Source organism: Pongo pygmaeus, chromosome 1, assembly GCF_028885625.2.
Source record: "Pongo pygmaeus isolate AG05252 chromosome 1, NHGRI_mPonPyg2-v2.0_pri, whole genome shotgun sequence".
NCBI lineage: Eukaryota > Metazoa > Chordata > Mammalia > Primates > Hominidae > Pongo > Pongo pygmaeus.
The window spans coordinates 117265533-117282963 of NC_072373.2; the positions used below are offsets into that span (position 1 = coordinate 117265533).

The 17431-nt window shown below is 41.3% G+C and overlaps 1 protein-coding gene across 3 annotated transcripts in view; it reads right to left on the reverse strand.

The window, feature by feature from the left end:
• Positions 1 to 1093: 1093 nt before the first annotated feature.
• Positions 1094 to 17431, reverse strand: part of CTTNBP2NL (CTTNBP2 N-terminal like) — a 65471-nt gene continuing 49133 nt past the window's right edge. For all 3 annotated transcript variants that reach the window (XM_054436016.2, XM_054436006.2, XM_054436022.2), the window contains 3 exons: positions 13162 to 13392; positions 7691 to 7798; positions 1094 to 6321 (listed from right to left, as the gene is read on the reverse strand). In XM_054436016.2, the coding sequence (XP_054291991.1) occupies positions 4840 to 6321; positions 7691 to 7798; positions 13162 to 13392 (1821 nt within the window). In that variant the 3' untranslated portion in view covers positions 1094 to 4839. The remainder of the gene's footprint in view (positions 6322 to 7690; positions 7799 to 13161; positions 13393 to 17431) is intronic.

Here is a 17431-nt window from a genome sequence, read left to right on the forward strand (position 1 = left end):
CAGCCTCCCGAGTAGCTGGGACTACAGGTGCCCGCCACCATGCCTGGCTAATTTTTTGTATTTTTTAGTAGAGACGAGGTTTCACCGTGTTAGCCAGGATGGTCTCAATCTCCTGACCTCCTGATCTACCTGCCTCGGCCTCCCAAGGTGCTGGGATTACAGGCATGAGCCACCGCGCCTGGTCCTCCCTATGGTTCTTAAAAGCTCGCCTGCATTATTCTATCAAACTGTTGCCTCTGGACTCACTATATACCATTTTGTTAATGTTTTGCTTCCCCAACTAGATTGTGAGTACCCTAAGGGCAGGGAACAGGATTAAACTTGTGTCTTCCTTAATAAGCACCTTGCTTTCTGGTTCATCTTAGATACTTAAAAAACATGTTGTTTGAGGGGAATTAATGATATTTTATTTTTGTTCTATTTATCTGACCTGATGAAGGTCTCCTGGCATTGGTTAGGTCTGATGATCCATTTCTGGGGTGGCTGTGGAGCAGCATGGTGTCCTGCATGGATTTTCTAAACTTGTTCTATCTGAAGAATCACCAAGGCATTTATCTAGAGCTCCACCTTAGCCTACTGAAATCAGAATTGCCAGGGGAGGAGCCCGGGAATCTGTATGTTTCACAGAGCCCCAGGAGACTCTCATTTGGGAAACCCTGGTAGTGAAAGAACAAAGCACTAGGGTTTAAATCCTGGCTGTCATATGCTAAGGGCCCTTGCACAGATCTCTGGCCCTCAACTACCTCATCACTACACTGGGGATAATAATACCTCACAGCACCAGTGTGAGGATTAATAAGGTAATATGTACGTGAAATCATTAGCATGGTGCTTGGTACTTAAGTAGGCACTCTTGACTCTGAATATCACTGACATTCTGCCAAACTAGTTTCAGGAGCTTAAGACATTTCCTTAGGTCAGAGGCAAATAGCAAGTTGTTGTGAAAGAACAGGTAAGGGCTATGAAGGACTGTTTCTCAAAACAGACTAGCTGCATCAGCTAGTCTGAGAATCCAATCTCCAGAAATCTTTATTTTAGCAGGCTTCCCAGGTTACATTTACACACAGGAAAGTTTGAGAACCACTACTCCAGACTCCTTTCTCCTCCTTTATTTTTACTAATCAATTGGCCACTGATACACAAATGGTGGGTGAACAGGCTCTCATTTCTCAACTAGTTTTACGGAAATTAAACTAAAAATTATTCTTGTGGAACAATGCTCATTGCCCACTTCTGATTCATTAGGAAAACACATCCTATTTTGAAGCCAGCGTTTTGAAAGACATTTGAAGTTCCATTTCAAGGACTAAGCATCAGAAGCACTCCTTATGAATTCACACACACACACACACACACACACACACACACAAATTGACAAGGCAGCACTGCTGACAGGCTATTAAGGGAAACCGGATATGCTAGTATTTGTTGAAATGATCATTAATTTGCTTAAATGCTGGAAACTTCAGATATGTAAACATCCACACTGAACATTTTTTGTACATCAAAGGATTTTCAAGTGCTTCTGTCTGGCTTGCATTTGCTAACATTGCAGCAGCAACAGCACTGGAGCAGTTGAAAAGGGATGCATTAATCATTTGTAAACTGAGAGAGCAGAACAAGATTATGCTTTCTCAAGCAGGAATACATGAGCCATGGATGGCTTTAGGGTCTTTGGATCCTATGAAGCCATCAAACACATTTTGCATATAGGCATATTCATTTTTCTAGGGATAAACTCTATGGCTTTTCTAAGATTCTCAAAAAGGTCCAGAACCACCAAATGGTTTAAAAAATCACAGACTGGATTATTGTAAAGGCTTTTTCCAGCTCTAAGACTCTAAAGAAAATCAATGTCTTAGTTCCTTATGGAGTCTAAACCTGGATGGGTCATTGACTTCATTTGTTTTGCCAAAGCCACAGTCAAGTGCTCCCTCTACACCACCCCCTCTTCCCAACAGAATAGGCCCAAATTGTGCTATTTTTCACTTTGTACAAACAAGACTATTTTCCCCCCAACCAGCACGATTTAACTTGTTTTAATGTAGTCTGCTATAAAAATGAAGACTTCTGCATGGTATATTTGGCTTTACAAATGTTAATGCCTAGTTAATGCTTGTGTTATATGGTACACATCATTACAATCTGTTGGCCAGTAACAGCTTTTGCAACATGGGTTAATACTAAAATTGTGAATCATGGAACTTTTACTTAGCACACACACACACAATCTACAGCAAACTTAAATACTAATCTATAATACCTAACTGGGTTATTGGATCCATTGCAAGATTGTGCTTATTTATCTCAGAAGATGGGCAACTAGCAAAAATACACATTTCTTTTGCATATCCCCACCCCCATATTACACTGTAAAAGAAATACATTATTCAGTGCACTTCCTAAGAAATAAACTTCCTTATAGTATCTCTCTCTATATATATCTATCCCAAAACAAAGGAAGAGCACAATGCAACTTTTAAGATTACCATTTAAAGCAAAAGAGACAATAACTCTCTGGCACTGTAGCCTCTTCTCCAGTTTAGAAAGTTGAGCTATTTTATCAACACTATTCATTTTGGCTCTGCATAGGAATAAAGTTCAATGCATGATTGCCTTGGACAGTTTAAGATACCCCCTACGTCATTTTGATAGACACCTTGGGGCATTAGTAGCATTTTTATTTTTCATGTATTTGCCTTTATCAAACTATAAGCTGTGGAGTTGCCAATATACTCCATTGTGATTTATACACTGATTTCCATCACCTGCCTTTTTACTATCAACTCTTATTAGATTAAAAGGAAATAGACTTAAATTATAGCAGGAGGTCAGGGCTGCTGGATAGATGTTGGCTCAGAGAATGTATGTGAAGACACCAAGGCCTCTCCTGTATGGACACAAAATCATATAACCACTGTGTCTGAGCTGGGTTGTGGATAGTCTTATTTGGCAGAGGGGGATAGTCATTATATTCTATGAACCTTGCCAGCTGTACTGGCCTACACAGTTGGAAAGTTTGGAGGCTTTTGTCCACATAGACTTGCTATGATGAAAATGACAGAAGTTTCCAGAATGAAAGAGGTTGCAACTTGGCAGCTTGCAAGCTAAATCCAGCTGCAGAAGTGTTTGTTTAACCAGCACCATTTAAACATTTTAAAATCAGTTCTTGATATTTAAAAATGAGAATGTTTCTCATGAAAATTTGGATTTCAAAAAATGTGAAGAACTGGTAATCCTGGTTTAGCATTCTTGCACCGCAGCAAGCAGATGGAGCTAACAGATGCCCTTTTTAAATGGGGCTTGGGCACTTTAGTTTGCCACAGCTCCCACTACTCCCAGCTGTTTTACATCGCTTGTGTGAGAGGCCTGTTTCACTCGTTTATATGACCAGTTGAGTTTTGTGACACTGGGGTTAGTTTAGCTCTGCCTATTTATTTTTTTAACAGAGATGGGGTCTCGCTATGTTGATGAGGCTGGTCTTGAACACCTGGTCTCAAGCCATCCTCCCATCTCAGCCTCCCAAAGTGACAGGATTACAGGCATGAGCCACTGTGGCTGGCCAGCTCTGCCTTTTTATGATACTGAAGATCTGGGCTTCATTTGGAATTTCCTCACCTTCCTGTGGACAAAATTCCTCCTTTGATGGCGTCCCAGCCACATCTAGTTGCTTCGGTAGGTAATCTTAATGTGCAGTTCTACTTGTCCTTTATGCTATATTGCAAACTCCAAAGATATAATCACACTAATATTTATGTGTTTAAGTGTGTGTATGTTAAACATGTAAAGGGGTAATGTATCTATACAGATATATGTATACTTCCCATTTAAGCAAAAGTTAATTTGGTTTTACAGATACAGATACCAGGTTCTGGCAGCTTGGAGAATAAGTGTAACAATTTGGTAAAACTTGTATAATTCTGACTTATAATATTACAAAGAGTGAATTTCAAGTTATTGCTTTTTGATTACAAAATAAAAAATTCATTCTCTTGCAAAACTTTTATACAGAATGAGTAACCATTTCCTATTCAAGTAACAGCAATCAGAATCAGAAGTTCCTTACACAACAGTAGATGCTTGAGACATTTTTTGAATGGAGATGTGATTTCATTCTGTTCAAGAACTTATGCAGGAAACTGGGAGTGACTTAATTTTTCAAAAGTACAAGAAAATCAGCACCCCAACTGCTTAGTGCTCAGGAGGGTTTCTCAAGGGCTCTATAAAGCTCAGCTTGTGGTGAGTTCACACCCACCTTTAGAAGGATTCCCATTCTACTTATGCAGCCTTGTTTCAGAACACAAAGCTTGTATCAAAACATTAAAAGAGGATTAAAAGCAGTGTTGGTTTTTAACATTCAGAATTCGCAGAGGATCTCATTTTCTGCAATTAAATGATCTATTTTGTGTTTTTTGCTGCAGAATCACATTCATATGGCAGTCATATTTCAGGCACTTTTAAAACATGTTCATCTGGAATAAAAATCTGCATGAACCACTTCTGCATAATTCAAAATGAGTGTTGAGTGATTCTAGTTCCCAAATAGATAGCAAATCACCACCTGGTGATTCGCTTTCTTCATCACAACATGACGGTGACTGCTGAGCTTGAGACATATTTGAGGTGCCTTTCTGGCTTCAGTAAAAAGATGTGAGCCATAAAAATCCAAACTACTCAGTTTCTACTTAAAAAAATACAAAATGGTGAAATATACTAAATGTATTACACAGATGGTTTCAGCTACTATCAAAATAAATAACATAATCTGACTCAAAAGTCTGACTGAGCTTTTGGACGAAATCTGATGGAATGTCAAACGTGGAGACTCCCTCCTAGGGACTAGCTGCTGGTAGGCAAAAGTAACTCAACATCCTTACCATTTGCTACAACAGTATTGGAAGAGCAGCTGCTGGCAAGGTCTTCTGCGGTGGTCAAAGAGGCTGCCTGGGAATGAGTTTTGGTCAATGGAGTGGTAGCAGATGGAGAAGGGGTGAGACCAGGTTTTTTGGGTGGGATGGGTGGAGGGTTTCCTCTCTCAGCTCTGGGGATGGTTGGGGACTTGATTCCTGGAGACAGGGGGCTCAGGGGACTGGACACTTTCCCTGGAGTAGGTGAATGGCTTGTGTCACCTCTTGGATTGGCAGTGTTGGCCAGATTTCGATAGTCTGTGCCAAAGGGAGAGCTGTTGGGAGAGACTGGCTTGATTGGCCCTTGTTGGCTAGTGAATCTGGAGAGCACCTGAGTGACTGTGTTTCGGGCCAGCTGCTTGGCGGCAGAGTTGTCTATGAGGGTGGGGGATAAATCCCTGGATGGAGGGCTCTGTAGGCCACTGGCTTGTTGGTCCTGATCTGCTTGGGACTGAAATTTGTGTCGAGCTGCATGGAACCGTTGGTTGATCCCTACTTGGTAGGATGACTGGTAGCCAGGGCTGCTAGCTGATGACCCCAATAAACGCTTACTGAGTACCGGCGAAGAGCAAGGAGAGGATGTTAGAGAGGAGGAGGCAGTGCTGCTGGGAGACAGTGAGCTCCCACTGGAAGGGAGGGGACTGGGCATTGGGACTGGAGTCTCAATCCCCACAGGACACCCACCATTCTCCACTGGTTTCTCTTGGGCCAATGCCACAGATTTTTCCCGTGGAGGCACTTGGTTTTCTACATTGTTGCCTGCAGTCAGCTCCCTGGTAGTTTGTATCTCTGGGTCACAATGGCCATTGGTTTTTGCATATGAGTAAGCAGGAGTGGCAGGACCAGGCAGCCCAGTGTTTGTCATCTTGGCTATGTTGCTCCCATGGGTTCTTTCTGCTGGAAAACTCTCTGTTTGGCAAAACACAGACATTAGCATGAGAGGCTCAGTTGCTGTGCCTTTGGACACGGTTACTGGTTTCTTCAATTGCTCATTAGGGCTACTGTGCTGGTGGGAAGCCTCTAGGTCCTTCACTATCTTCTTTAAACTTTCCATTTCTTCTTTCAGGGTTTTGGTCCGGTTCTCTTCTCGGTTCAGTTTTGCTCTCAGTTGTTCCCTTTCAATGTCAAACTCTGACAACTGCTTCTCTACCTGGGCCTCAGTCTGCAAGCCTCTCTTTCTCTCAGCTGCCAACTCTTCTTCCAGTTTACTCACCCGGCTCTTCTCCTTCTCCAATTTCAGGCTCAGCTCTCCTGCCTTCTGTCCTTCCTCGGCTGCCTTGTTGGTGGCTTTCTTGCACTCAAGCACTAGCATGGATGAGAGCTGCTTGTGGCGGGAGCGCTCCTCTTCCAGCTGACTAGAGAGCTTCTTCTGTTCTTTTTCAAACTTTTTCACTTGGGATTTTTCAAATTCCAACTAGAAAAAAAAAGAAAAGAGAGACATACTGACAAACTATGATCAAGCAGAGTGTCTTCGTTAGCTGTTCTCTGGTATACAGGATTAACATGCACATCACAGTGCTTAGATCAAGTATTTCTGAAATTTTAGAACACCTAACAAAAAATGCACACACTATGATTTAATCTTTCTTTGATGATTTGGGAGGCACTTCTAGTTCCTGTACTGTCTTGGAGTGATTAGTGGGAATATGATGCATCTTTGGGTTTCACGTATGTGGAGAGCATCAAAACCAATCAAAACAAGATAACAGAAAGCTGTATCAACCACATTTTGTGATGAATGTTGCTGAAAACAAACATTTTAAAGTTTCAGCAATAACTTTCTGGGGTCTTAGAAACAAACAAACACAAATAGTTGCATTTGAATCATACTTTTTTTTGGTGACTGAGTTTCGCTCTTGTCTCCCAGGCTGGAGTGCAATGGTGCAATATTGGCTCACTGCAACCTCCACCTCCTGGGTTCAAGCGATTCTCCTGCCTCAGCCTCCCGAGTAGCTGGGATCAGTCATGCGCCACCACACCCACCTCATTTTGTATTTTTAGTAGAGACAGGGTTTTTCCATGTTGGTCAGGCTGGTCTCAAACTCCTGACCTTAAGTGATCCGCCCACCTTGGCCTCCAAAAGTGCTGGGATTACAGGCGTGAGCCACCGTGCCTAGCCTGAATCATATTTTTTACACAAATATAGTCTGTTTTAATTGTCTTCCCAACCCTTTTTGAGGCAGAGACTCTGCGTGAGATGGAAAGGGTTGAAGAAACTCAGTGTTTTTCAAACTCTTAGATCCATTAATGGATGGGGAAACAAATTGAGCCATGACTAGAATTTTAAAAAAATATATAAATAGAAAACATCAATGTGTACTGTAGCAGTAGGGGTTATATATGATTTCACGAGATTTTTGTTTCAGGCATAACTGTGTATGTCTACATATACTGGGCTGTGACATAAAATGTCACTTCTTACTGGAGGTTCTAAGTCAAAAGTTTGAGAGCTACAAGCGCTAAGTTACCATTCCCCAAAGAGTGTTCTATGGAACAATAATCCCACGGTGAGGGATCTATGCCAATAAAAGATTTTATAAAACCATGGATTTACTAAACACAGAATACCCTATCTTGTTCTTGAAGACTCACAATGTGCTTCTGCATACTAAAGATCCTAACAAAGTTAGAAACCTGTTTAACTTTGCTTAATCCAGTAGTTCCTAAACTTATTTGACCACAAAGCCCCTTTTTTGAACAACGCCAGTTGGCATCCTGCAGAATAATCTTTGGGAAATGCTGTTCCAGGCAAATGCTACCATGAATCCCTCTACCTTAATTACCTGTTGAGTCAGCCTCTCTCTTTCCTTCTCTAGCATGTAGGTGACATCATCTCCTTCAGCCGTATCCTGTGCATGCCGTTGCCTTTCTTCCTCAAGGTCTAGGATCACCTTTAAAGAATTTTTTAAATTTCATTTCCAAATATCAAGGAGTCACATTTATTAATACAACCAATAATAAGTGCCAAATCAGGCACCTTAGATAGTTCCAGAGATCAAACAAACAAATGAATAAATGAAACCCAGCAAGGGCTATCAAGGAGCACATTGCCTTACAGTGAAAGACATGAAAGCTCTGTGTTAAACAGTAAGATACTTACTTTACTTGAAGTATGTAAAGAATGATATGCAAACAGAGAGAAGAGAGCAACTAATTAGCTAGAGGGGTTGAGGAGGTGTCGAGAATTAACAGAAATTCCAAGAAACTGCAGGCAGTTTGGTGTTACTAGGGGCCAGGTGTAGGTGATGGAGCAAGACAGGACCACAGAAACCTGAAAGCTGAGATTTTCCTCTCAATGCTCAAATCACCAGAGGCACCAAAGAAGGAGCCTGAAATTCAACATTTCAAATAGGTGACATTCTAAGTGTGCCTTGTTTAACTAATAATATACATTTTTATATAGTTAGATAAGAGGTGAATAGACTCTCTTGACTTCCTGCTGCATGTAAAAAGGCTCAAATATACAGACCTTAATTGGAGATTTTTCATAAGGCCTTTTATTTAACCTGCCTACCCCTATTTCACTTATCCTGGTGCCAAAGGATTAAGCCCAATTTTAAGAAGACAAATATATTTATTTTTTGAGACAGGGTCTTGCTCTGTCACCCAGGCTGGACTGTAGTTGTGCAATCATGGCTCACTGCTGCCTCGGCCTCCCGAGCTCAAGCGATTCTCCCATCTCTCAGCCTCCTGAGTAGCTGGGACTACAGGTGTGCGCCACCATGCCCAGCTAATTTTAGTATTTTTTGTAGAGATGGGGTTTTGCCATCTTGCCCAGGCTGGTCTCCAACTCCTGGGCTCAAGTGATCCATCCGCCTCAGCCTCCCAAAATGCTGGGATTACAGGTGTGAGCCATCACACATGGCCGAGAATACAAATTTAAAGAGACATTTTTCACATAATCCCATCTACAACTGCAAATATTCTGATTGCTTAGTAGCTTCTGCTCATGCTTCAGAAGTGCCTTGGCCCAGACCTCCAGGGTAGAGCACTCTTGTCCCAAAGGCCATTTCTAAGTCTCCTCACTAAAAATTTTTATGAGTCAAGAGAGAGAATTTTCTGGGACATGAAACCTATCTATAAAAATAAAAATGAGCTCATGCCTGTAATCCCCGCACTTTTGGGAGGCAGAGGCAGGAGGATTGCTTGAGCCCAGGAGTTTGAGACCAGCCATTTCTTTCTCCCTCTTCCTCTCCCTCCCCCTCCCCCTCCCTCTTCCTTCCTTCCTTCCTTTTGGGGAGACAGGGTCTTACTCTCACACAAGCTGGAATGCAGTGGCATCGTCTTGGCTCACTGCAATCTTTGCCTCCTAGGCTCAAGTGATCCTCCCACCTCAGCCTCTTGAGCAGCTGAGACTACAGGCATACACCACTATGGCCTGCTGATTTTTTGTAGAAATGGGGTGTCGCCATGTTGCCCAGGCTGGTCTCGAACACCTGGACTCAAGTGGTCCTTCTGCCTCAGCTTCCCAAAGTGATGGGATTACAGGTGTGACCCACTGTGCCCAACCCAAAACCCCATTTCTACAAAAAAATACAAAAATTAGCCAGGCATGGTGAGGTGTGCATGTAGTGCCAGCTATTCAGGAGGCTGAGGTGGAAGGATCACCTCAGCCCAGGGAGATCGAGGTTGCAGTGAGCCATGATTATGCCGTTGCGCTCCAACCCAGGCAACAGAGTGAGACTTTGTCTCAAAACAAAAAAAAAAAGAGGCCGGGAGCGGTGGCTTACGCCTGTAATCCCAGCACTTTGGGAGGCCAAAGTGGGTGGATCACCTGAGGTTGGGAGACCAGCCTGACCAACATGGAGAAACCCTGTCTCTACTAAAAATACAAAATTAGCCAGGCATGGTGGCACATGCCTGTAATCCCAGCTACTCGGGAGGCTGAGGCAAGAGAATCGCTTGAACCCAGTAGGTGGAGGTTGAGGTGAGCCAAGATTGTGCCATTGCACTCCAGCCTGGGCAACAAGAGTGAAACTCCATCTCAAAAAAAAAAGAGACTGGTGCTGTGGTATATGCTTGTAGTCCCAGATACTAGGGAGGCTGAGGTGGATCACTGGAGCCCAAGAGTTCCAGGCTATAGGGTGCTATCATCGCACCTGTTAATAGCCACTGCACTCCCACCCAGGCAACACAGCAAGACCCTGTCTCTCAAAATAAAAGAAAGAAAAACAATTTGGCGCATTTTCTTTTTTTAATCTAATTTTTCAATTTAATAGAAAGACATGCTTTTGGCCAAAAGTGGTAAGTCATATCTTCTCCCTTTTGGGAGTCCTCCAAAATTACAGAAATGGAATAAAAAGACTAAAACCCCAGAAAGGAGAGAGCCTCTAGCAGAGAAGAAATTTTCATAATATTTTGAAGAAGAAAAGAGGCTGGAGGAGTGGTAACTACTTTAGTTTGAAGGAGGGAAGCTGTTTTGCCTTGCAGAGCCCCAAAGAGATGGAACCTGGAGGTGGCAGGTACTGCAGAGGAGAGGTGAAATGTAGAATAGAAAACAGGAGAACTGGCTCAAAGCCTGTTTTTTTTTTTTGTTTATTAGTTTTGTGTTTGTTTTTTTTGAGACAGAGTCTTGCTCTGTCACCCAAGCTGGATTACAGTGGTGTGATCTCAGCTCACTGCAACCTCCACCTCCTGGGCTCAAGCTATTCTCCTGCCTCAGCCTCCTGAGTAGCTGGGATTACAGGAACGCCACCATGCCTGGCTAATTTTTGTATTTTTAGCAGATACGGGGTTTCACCATGTTGGCTGACCTGGCCTCGAACTCCTGACCTCAAGTGATCTGCCTGTCTTGGCCTCCCAAAGTGCTGGGATTACAGGCATGAGTCACCGTGTCTGGCCTTCAAAGCCTGTACTTTCAGAATTATTTGTCCCTTCACCCTGATTCCTGCACACAGACCATCAGCATCTGGCCTCTGTCACATCTGCTATTCCCAAATCCTGAGCCTGTCACACTCAAGAAATAGTGTGACAGGCTCAGGATTTGGGAATAGTAGATGTGACAGAGAATGGTGGTGGGAAAAGAGGATTAAATTTGTTCTGGGTAAGGGTTAAGGAGAGGAAAGGGAGGCAGGGTTTAAGATAACTAAATCTGTACCTATATAAAAGAAAGTAATATAAATGTCTAAAATTGATAAAGCAAGAGAGAACAGTGTAGTATTTAGAAATATGGAGGTTAGCTACCAAAGTGATGGCTAAAAGAAAAAACTGGTTGCCCGTGAATACTGGGGAGGATGGGGAATGAGAAGAGGTGGAATAGAAAACTCTGTTTTTCATTGTAAGCTCAATGACCATGTAATTTATTATTCAAACCAGAACATTTCTGACAGTCAAAGGGAATATGGTTAATAACTAAGCCAAGGTGACAGGCATAAGCCGAGACTATGAGCACCCTAATTATAAGCCTCTAGGTACTGTTTGATTTCTAACAAAGTCAGTGTTCTACTTTGATAAACCACTTAAACTTGAACCTGGGAGGCGGTGGTTGCAGTGAGCCGAGATTCTACTACTGCACTCCAGCCTGGGTGACAGTGAGACTTCACCTCAAAAAAAAAAAAAAAAAAGAATAGATAGGTACTTTGTTTCAAAAATTTAATATTCACTTAAAACATTTAGCACTGCAATATAGCATTAAGAAATTTTGAATTATTTTTAACTTCTTCCTCTCTCCAATCACCTAGACCCACAAACTGTCCCTAGTACACCTTCCATGAGCATGAAAGCTAGCTCAACTAGCTTCAACACAACTCAGTCACCTCATGGATGAAGTGGAAATAAAGCCTGCCTATTAAACAAAAATGTTGTGAAGATTTTTAGAGGATTATGTAAAAGCCCCCCCTCCCCCCAATTTAGGCAACTAACTCCCACCCACTGATACCTTTTAAATTGGAGTGTAAATGTTTTCAGATTACTTCATTCTAACCAGAGGTTAAACATTTTTGGGTCTTGGGTAACTTGGAGAATCTGAATAAAGCTATGGAAAGCATACATTTCCTACAAAAATGCATAAACTCTGAACATTCTGTCTATTTTCTGGGGGACTGTGGAACATCTGAGGCCTATCCATGGTTAAGAAGTTCCACTCTGGCCTTTCATTTGGCTTCTGTGAAGGGAAAGAAAAGATCATGGGCAAGATCCAGAGCCTAGAAAATGTATCAGATGCAATTTAAGCAGATGGCTCTAATGCTTGTAACCATAAAAGTAAGGTCCACCAAATTTTGCAGCTGCTAACCCAGTTTTTCAGATGAAAATGTTTCCTACCAAATGCACTGATAACTGCCTTGTTGGCATAAATCTAAACTGACAGTGTTTTAAAAATGAGGACTGTAGCCAAGCATCTTTTACAGGCCAAATTTGAGCAGTAAATGACAAGATGACAAGTTGGTGAATAAATTCACAAGCACTAGAATTCCAGTAAGATGAAGCAGAGGAAAGCACAGGTTTGCCTTCTTAGGGCTTGTTAGAAATGGAAACACACACACACACACACACACACACACACACACACACACGCACACTCTTTACTAATAGGGCAGAACAGCTTTAAGGTAAATAATGTAAATAACCGTACACACACACACACACACACACACTCTTTACTAATAGGGCAGAACAGCTTTAAGGTAAATAATGTAAATAACCGTAAGGTTTACCTTCCTAATTTAGGGCTTGTTAAATATGGAAACACACACACACACACTCTTCACTAATAGAGTAGAACACCTTTAAGGTAAATAAACCTAGGGACTGTTTATGGTTTCATGAGCAACAAAATGCAATGAAACTCAAAACTAGGAATAATAGGAATAAATGAAAATAATCTATTGGCTTCTGTGTTTATCCTCAGGTAAATTCTTTCTCTCCCTTGGATATAGCATGCCTCAAATACCTGTTAATCTTTTTATTTATCTCTTAAGTAAGCAAATAGAGAACACTCCCGTCAGCTACAAGCTTGGCCAAACCCCAAAGTTTGAATGATCAAGAACTGAAAAAACATACAAAGTGTTTTGGAGTGACATATCAAGAAGGAATGCTGTCTTAAATAATGTGTCTGGCACATTGTCTAAACTTAACATTTGCAATAAGCTGTGTTTTCTTTTCTATCTCCTGGCTCTTACATAAACTAAGGGGCTTTTTGATACCCGTGAGATGTCCCAATTGAATTATTGTGAAAAACTGGCAGCTGACAAGAAAGTATCAGGCATAATTTATAAAGACTTCACAAAGATTTACACATCAACTGAGGTGAACCTACCTTTCGGTGCCTGCTCTCAGCAGCAGCCAGCTGGGACAGCATGCGCTCCTGCATGTTCTTGCACTGCTTCATCACAACCTTAAGAATAGAGAGTGGGTTTGTGCAGACTGGCTGCTTTTCGCCATCATTTTTCTCCTTCAGTGTTTCAAAATCTCTCTGTAGAGCCATTAAAGGATCACTGATGTTATATTTTCCATAGCGTTCTTCAATGAAAGTATCTCTGTGTTGGGCCTGGGAAAGAGGAAAAAAAATAAGCATCTTGCTTTTTAAAACTACTGAGGAAGGGGGATTTGCTATCTAGTGGTTATACATTAAAGGTTGTAGTATTAGTATAAATGTAACCTACTAATTACAAGTCAGATTGAGCCATCTAAAGAAACAGCATTAGAAAGGTGGCATGGTATATTAACAAGAACAAATACTTATAAAGCACTATTAGACATTGTTTTAAATATTTATAGTCAGATTAACTTGTTTAAAATTTACAACCCTGTAAGGTAGTGCTATCATCTCACTTTTGCTGATGAGAAAACTATTCCTGGTTACTCATCTAGCAAGCTGTCTGAATTGGGATTTAAACCCAGGCAGCCTGGCCCCAAAGTCTGTGTCCTTAACCTCTGTGCTTACTGACTCTGCTTATATCTGCTTATGAATGCTTACATTACCAGCAGGTACATCTTATTTTTTTCCGTGTTATGGCATTAGCATTTCTAAAACATGTTAAGCATGATAATTTTTATGAGTTTATATATTTAGAGACCTAACAAAATGCCAGCAATATATAAAGCGTGCAAAATATAAGCAGGATCACATTACAATCTAGGACTACTTGTGATCTGTACCTATGAACCATTACTCAGTTGTTGATGGGTCAAGGAGGATGGAGGCACCTCATAACCAGACATGCAGACAAAACCTCTTCCACCTGCTGCCAAATTCCACTCCCTCTTCTTGTCTCTGGTTGTTACTTTCCATTCTCTTTTCTGTCTCTTTCAAGGCTTGATGAGCCTTGAGGATGAGCATGTAAGAAAGAGATGCAAGCTGGTGCTTGGAGTCTGGTCAAGGACGTTAGCCCTGGGTACCCAGTTGGGAGTATAAGGATCAGGATGTGGGTGGAAAGATATTCCTAGGCTTCCCTCTTTCCTTATCTCTGTAGGAAGAGCTTGAAGAACTCCATATGAGCATCATACATTACATGTACATTACTTTTTACTTATTACACAGATATTTAAAAGTTTCTGGAGATATTTTACAATGAAAAATGAAGTGTTAACACAGGGTTGAAGAAACTAAAAAGTCACAGCAAAGTACTATATAATTTAAGCTTTCAAATTAAATCTAGTTATGAAAACTACTATTATTTATCCATTTTTAAAAACTATTTAATTAGTAGTCATGTTTTCTTAGCACTGCCATCCACAAATAGGAGCCTGTTTAAAAAGAAAGGGAAATTTGCAATTCATTGACTATGCTTTAATTTAAAGGAAGCTTTAAGAAAATAAAGCAAACATGGGGTTTCTTTAACACAGAAGTATTTCAGTGCTGAAAATCTGAAGACTTCTTCATTGACTGTCCAATTTAGGCCCCAGGAATCACTTAGCCTTATGGTAAAATTTTATGTTGTTATCAGCCGGCAAATGTTCCAAGCAGTCAGAAGTTCTGGGTTTTACTTCTGGCTTGACTGCAGCCATCTTACTTTATGACATTACTGGAGTATTTGGATGTTATTTGTATACTGGAAATATGAAGAGAGAAATCCATTTCTTTAAGTTACTAATAACTATCTTTCTAGCCTTATTGTGTGTGTGTGTGTGTGTGTGTGTGTGTGTGTGTGTGTGTGAATTAAAAGTGGGGGAGGTATAAAACAGAGTCTAAGATGAAACCCTACTTTTTTTTTTTTTTTGAGATGGAGTCTCGCTCTGTCGCCCAGGCTGGAGAGCAGTGGCACAATCTTGTCTCACTGCAAGCTCCACCTCTCGGGTTCACGCCATTCTCCTGCCTCAGCCTCCCAAGTAGCTGGGACTACAGGCGCCCACCACCATGCCCGGCTAATTTTTGTATTTTTTAATAGAGATGGGGTTTCTCCATGTTAGCCAGGATGGTCTCGATCTCCTGACCTTGTGATCCGCCCACCTTGGCCTCCCAAAGTGCTGGGATTACAGGCGTGAGCCACTGCACCCGGCTGAAACCCTACTTTTTTCAGCTCCAAGTTAAAAAGGAAATTCACAGTAAAATTTCAAAATAACCTCCAGTCCATTTAGGATGGAGAAAGAAAAGATCAGCTCCAGAACCAGCCATTCTTCTTCTTATTTTAAAACATGGTGAATGGCCGGCCGCAGCAGCTCATGTCTGTAATCTCAGCACTTTGGGAGGCAGAGGCAGGAGAATCACTTGAGCCCAGGAGTTTAAGACCAAACTGGGCAAAATAGGGAGACCTTGTCTCTACAAAAAACAAAAAATTAGCTGGGCATGACGGCATGTGCCTGTAGCCCCAGCTACTTGGGAGGCTGAAGCAGGAGGATTGGTTGAGCCTAGGATCTAGGCTGCTATGAGCTCTGATTATACCACTACCTTCCAGCCTGGTTAACAGAAGAAGAACCTGTTTCTAAAAATACATAAATAAATAAAACATACTGAAAGTAAAACCAAAAAGCTAGTTGTATTTTAAAAGCAACAATGCCAAACAACATGGGACTCATCAATGTTTCCCTTTTACCATGTTTCTTTAAATTCAGCTATAAAAACCTGAAATTGATTACCTGAACTCACTAAAAGTATCAAATTTTTTTTTTTCTTTTTTCTTTTTTTTCTGAGACAGGGTCTGGCTCTGTCAACCCGCCTGCAGTATAGTGGTGCGATCACAGCTCGCTGCAGCCTTGACCTCCTGGGCTCAAGTGATCCTTCCACCTCAGCCTCTTGAGTAGCTGGGACTAAAGGCACACACTACCTCACCTAGCTATGTTTTTTTTTTTTTTTTTTTCCCACTTTTTTAGGCCATGTTTAGAAAAATAGAAAAGTTTAGAAAAAGAAGCAAAAGAAAAAATGATCTCTTTATGCAGCTGAAATACTACTTTTCTAACTGTCACATTTCTTATTCATGATAGCCATTTCAGTATGGTTAGTGAAGGTAAAGGAGTAATTATTGGCACTGTTGGTTTAGTAGGGCAAAAAAGAAATAGAAAAAGTAAACCCAAATATTTTTAATAACCTTTTCCTTTTCAGAGCACCATGGAGAAAGTGGGATGGAAGAGTAGGAGCTGGGACTACAATTCATGACCTTGACATCAGATCTGCTGAGAAGCTGTCTCTCTGGTTTGAGTAGTATATAGTTAACTAATCCCCAAAATATGACTTTTAAAACCCACACTGTGATTACCCTGTATAATTAATAAGCACCACAGAGTTATGAGTAATAGACAAAGAGCTTCTTTGGTGAGGTCTCAGCCTGAGAACAGTTGTTTGGCTGTCTGCTTTCTCTTGTAGTACTTCATAGTAATTCCATAATCACTTGCATAGTAATTACAAGTTGTATAAAAAGACGGCTTTGCCTGTAAAGGAAAAGGATCTGTGGAATAACCTAAAGAAGACTCCTTGTCAGACAGCGATTCTCTTAAGTACATTCTAATATGGGGTCAAATATAGGAAAGGTGAATTCAAAGTCTATATTTATTATATCAAACACTGGACTGGAACATGGGAGACAGAACATGGTATTTTTCAATCAACTTAATGATTCAGTCAGGTGAACTATATGGATTACAGATTTAACAGTATAAATAATAAAAAAAAATCCAAAACAGATATTAAGATTTGAAGAATGAAGAGATTTAATAGGGGTGTGTAATGATGATCTATTCCTGCATACCAATCACCCCCAAAGTAGGCAGCCTAAATAATAAACATTAAAAAAAAAATCTCACAGTTTTGGAGGGTCAGGAATCTGGGAGGGGCTTAGCTGGGTGGTTCTGGCTCAGGGTCTCATGAGGCTGCAATCAAACTGTTGGTCAGGGCTGTAGTCATCTGAAGCCATGACTGGGACTGGTGGACCCACTTCCATGCTTCCTTACTCACATGACTGTTGGCATAGGCCTTGGCTCCTTACAAGTGCCAGCTTCCCACAGAGCAAGTGACCCCCTGCCCCATAAAAGAGACAGAGACCAAGATGGGAGTCCCAATGTCTTTTATAACCTAATCTTGGAAGTGACACACCATCATTTCTGATGTATTCTATCAGTCACACAGACCAACTCTGGTAAATTTGGGGGCAGAC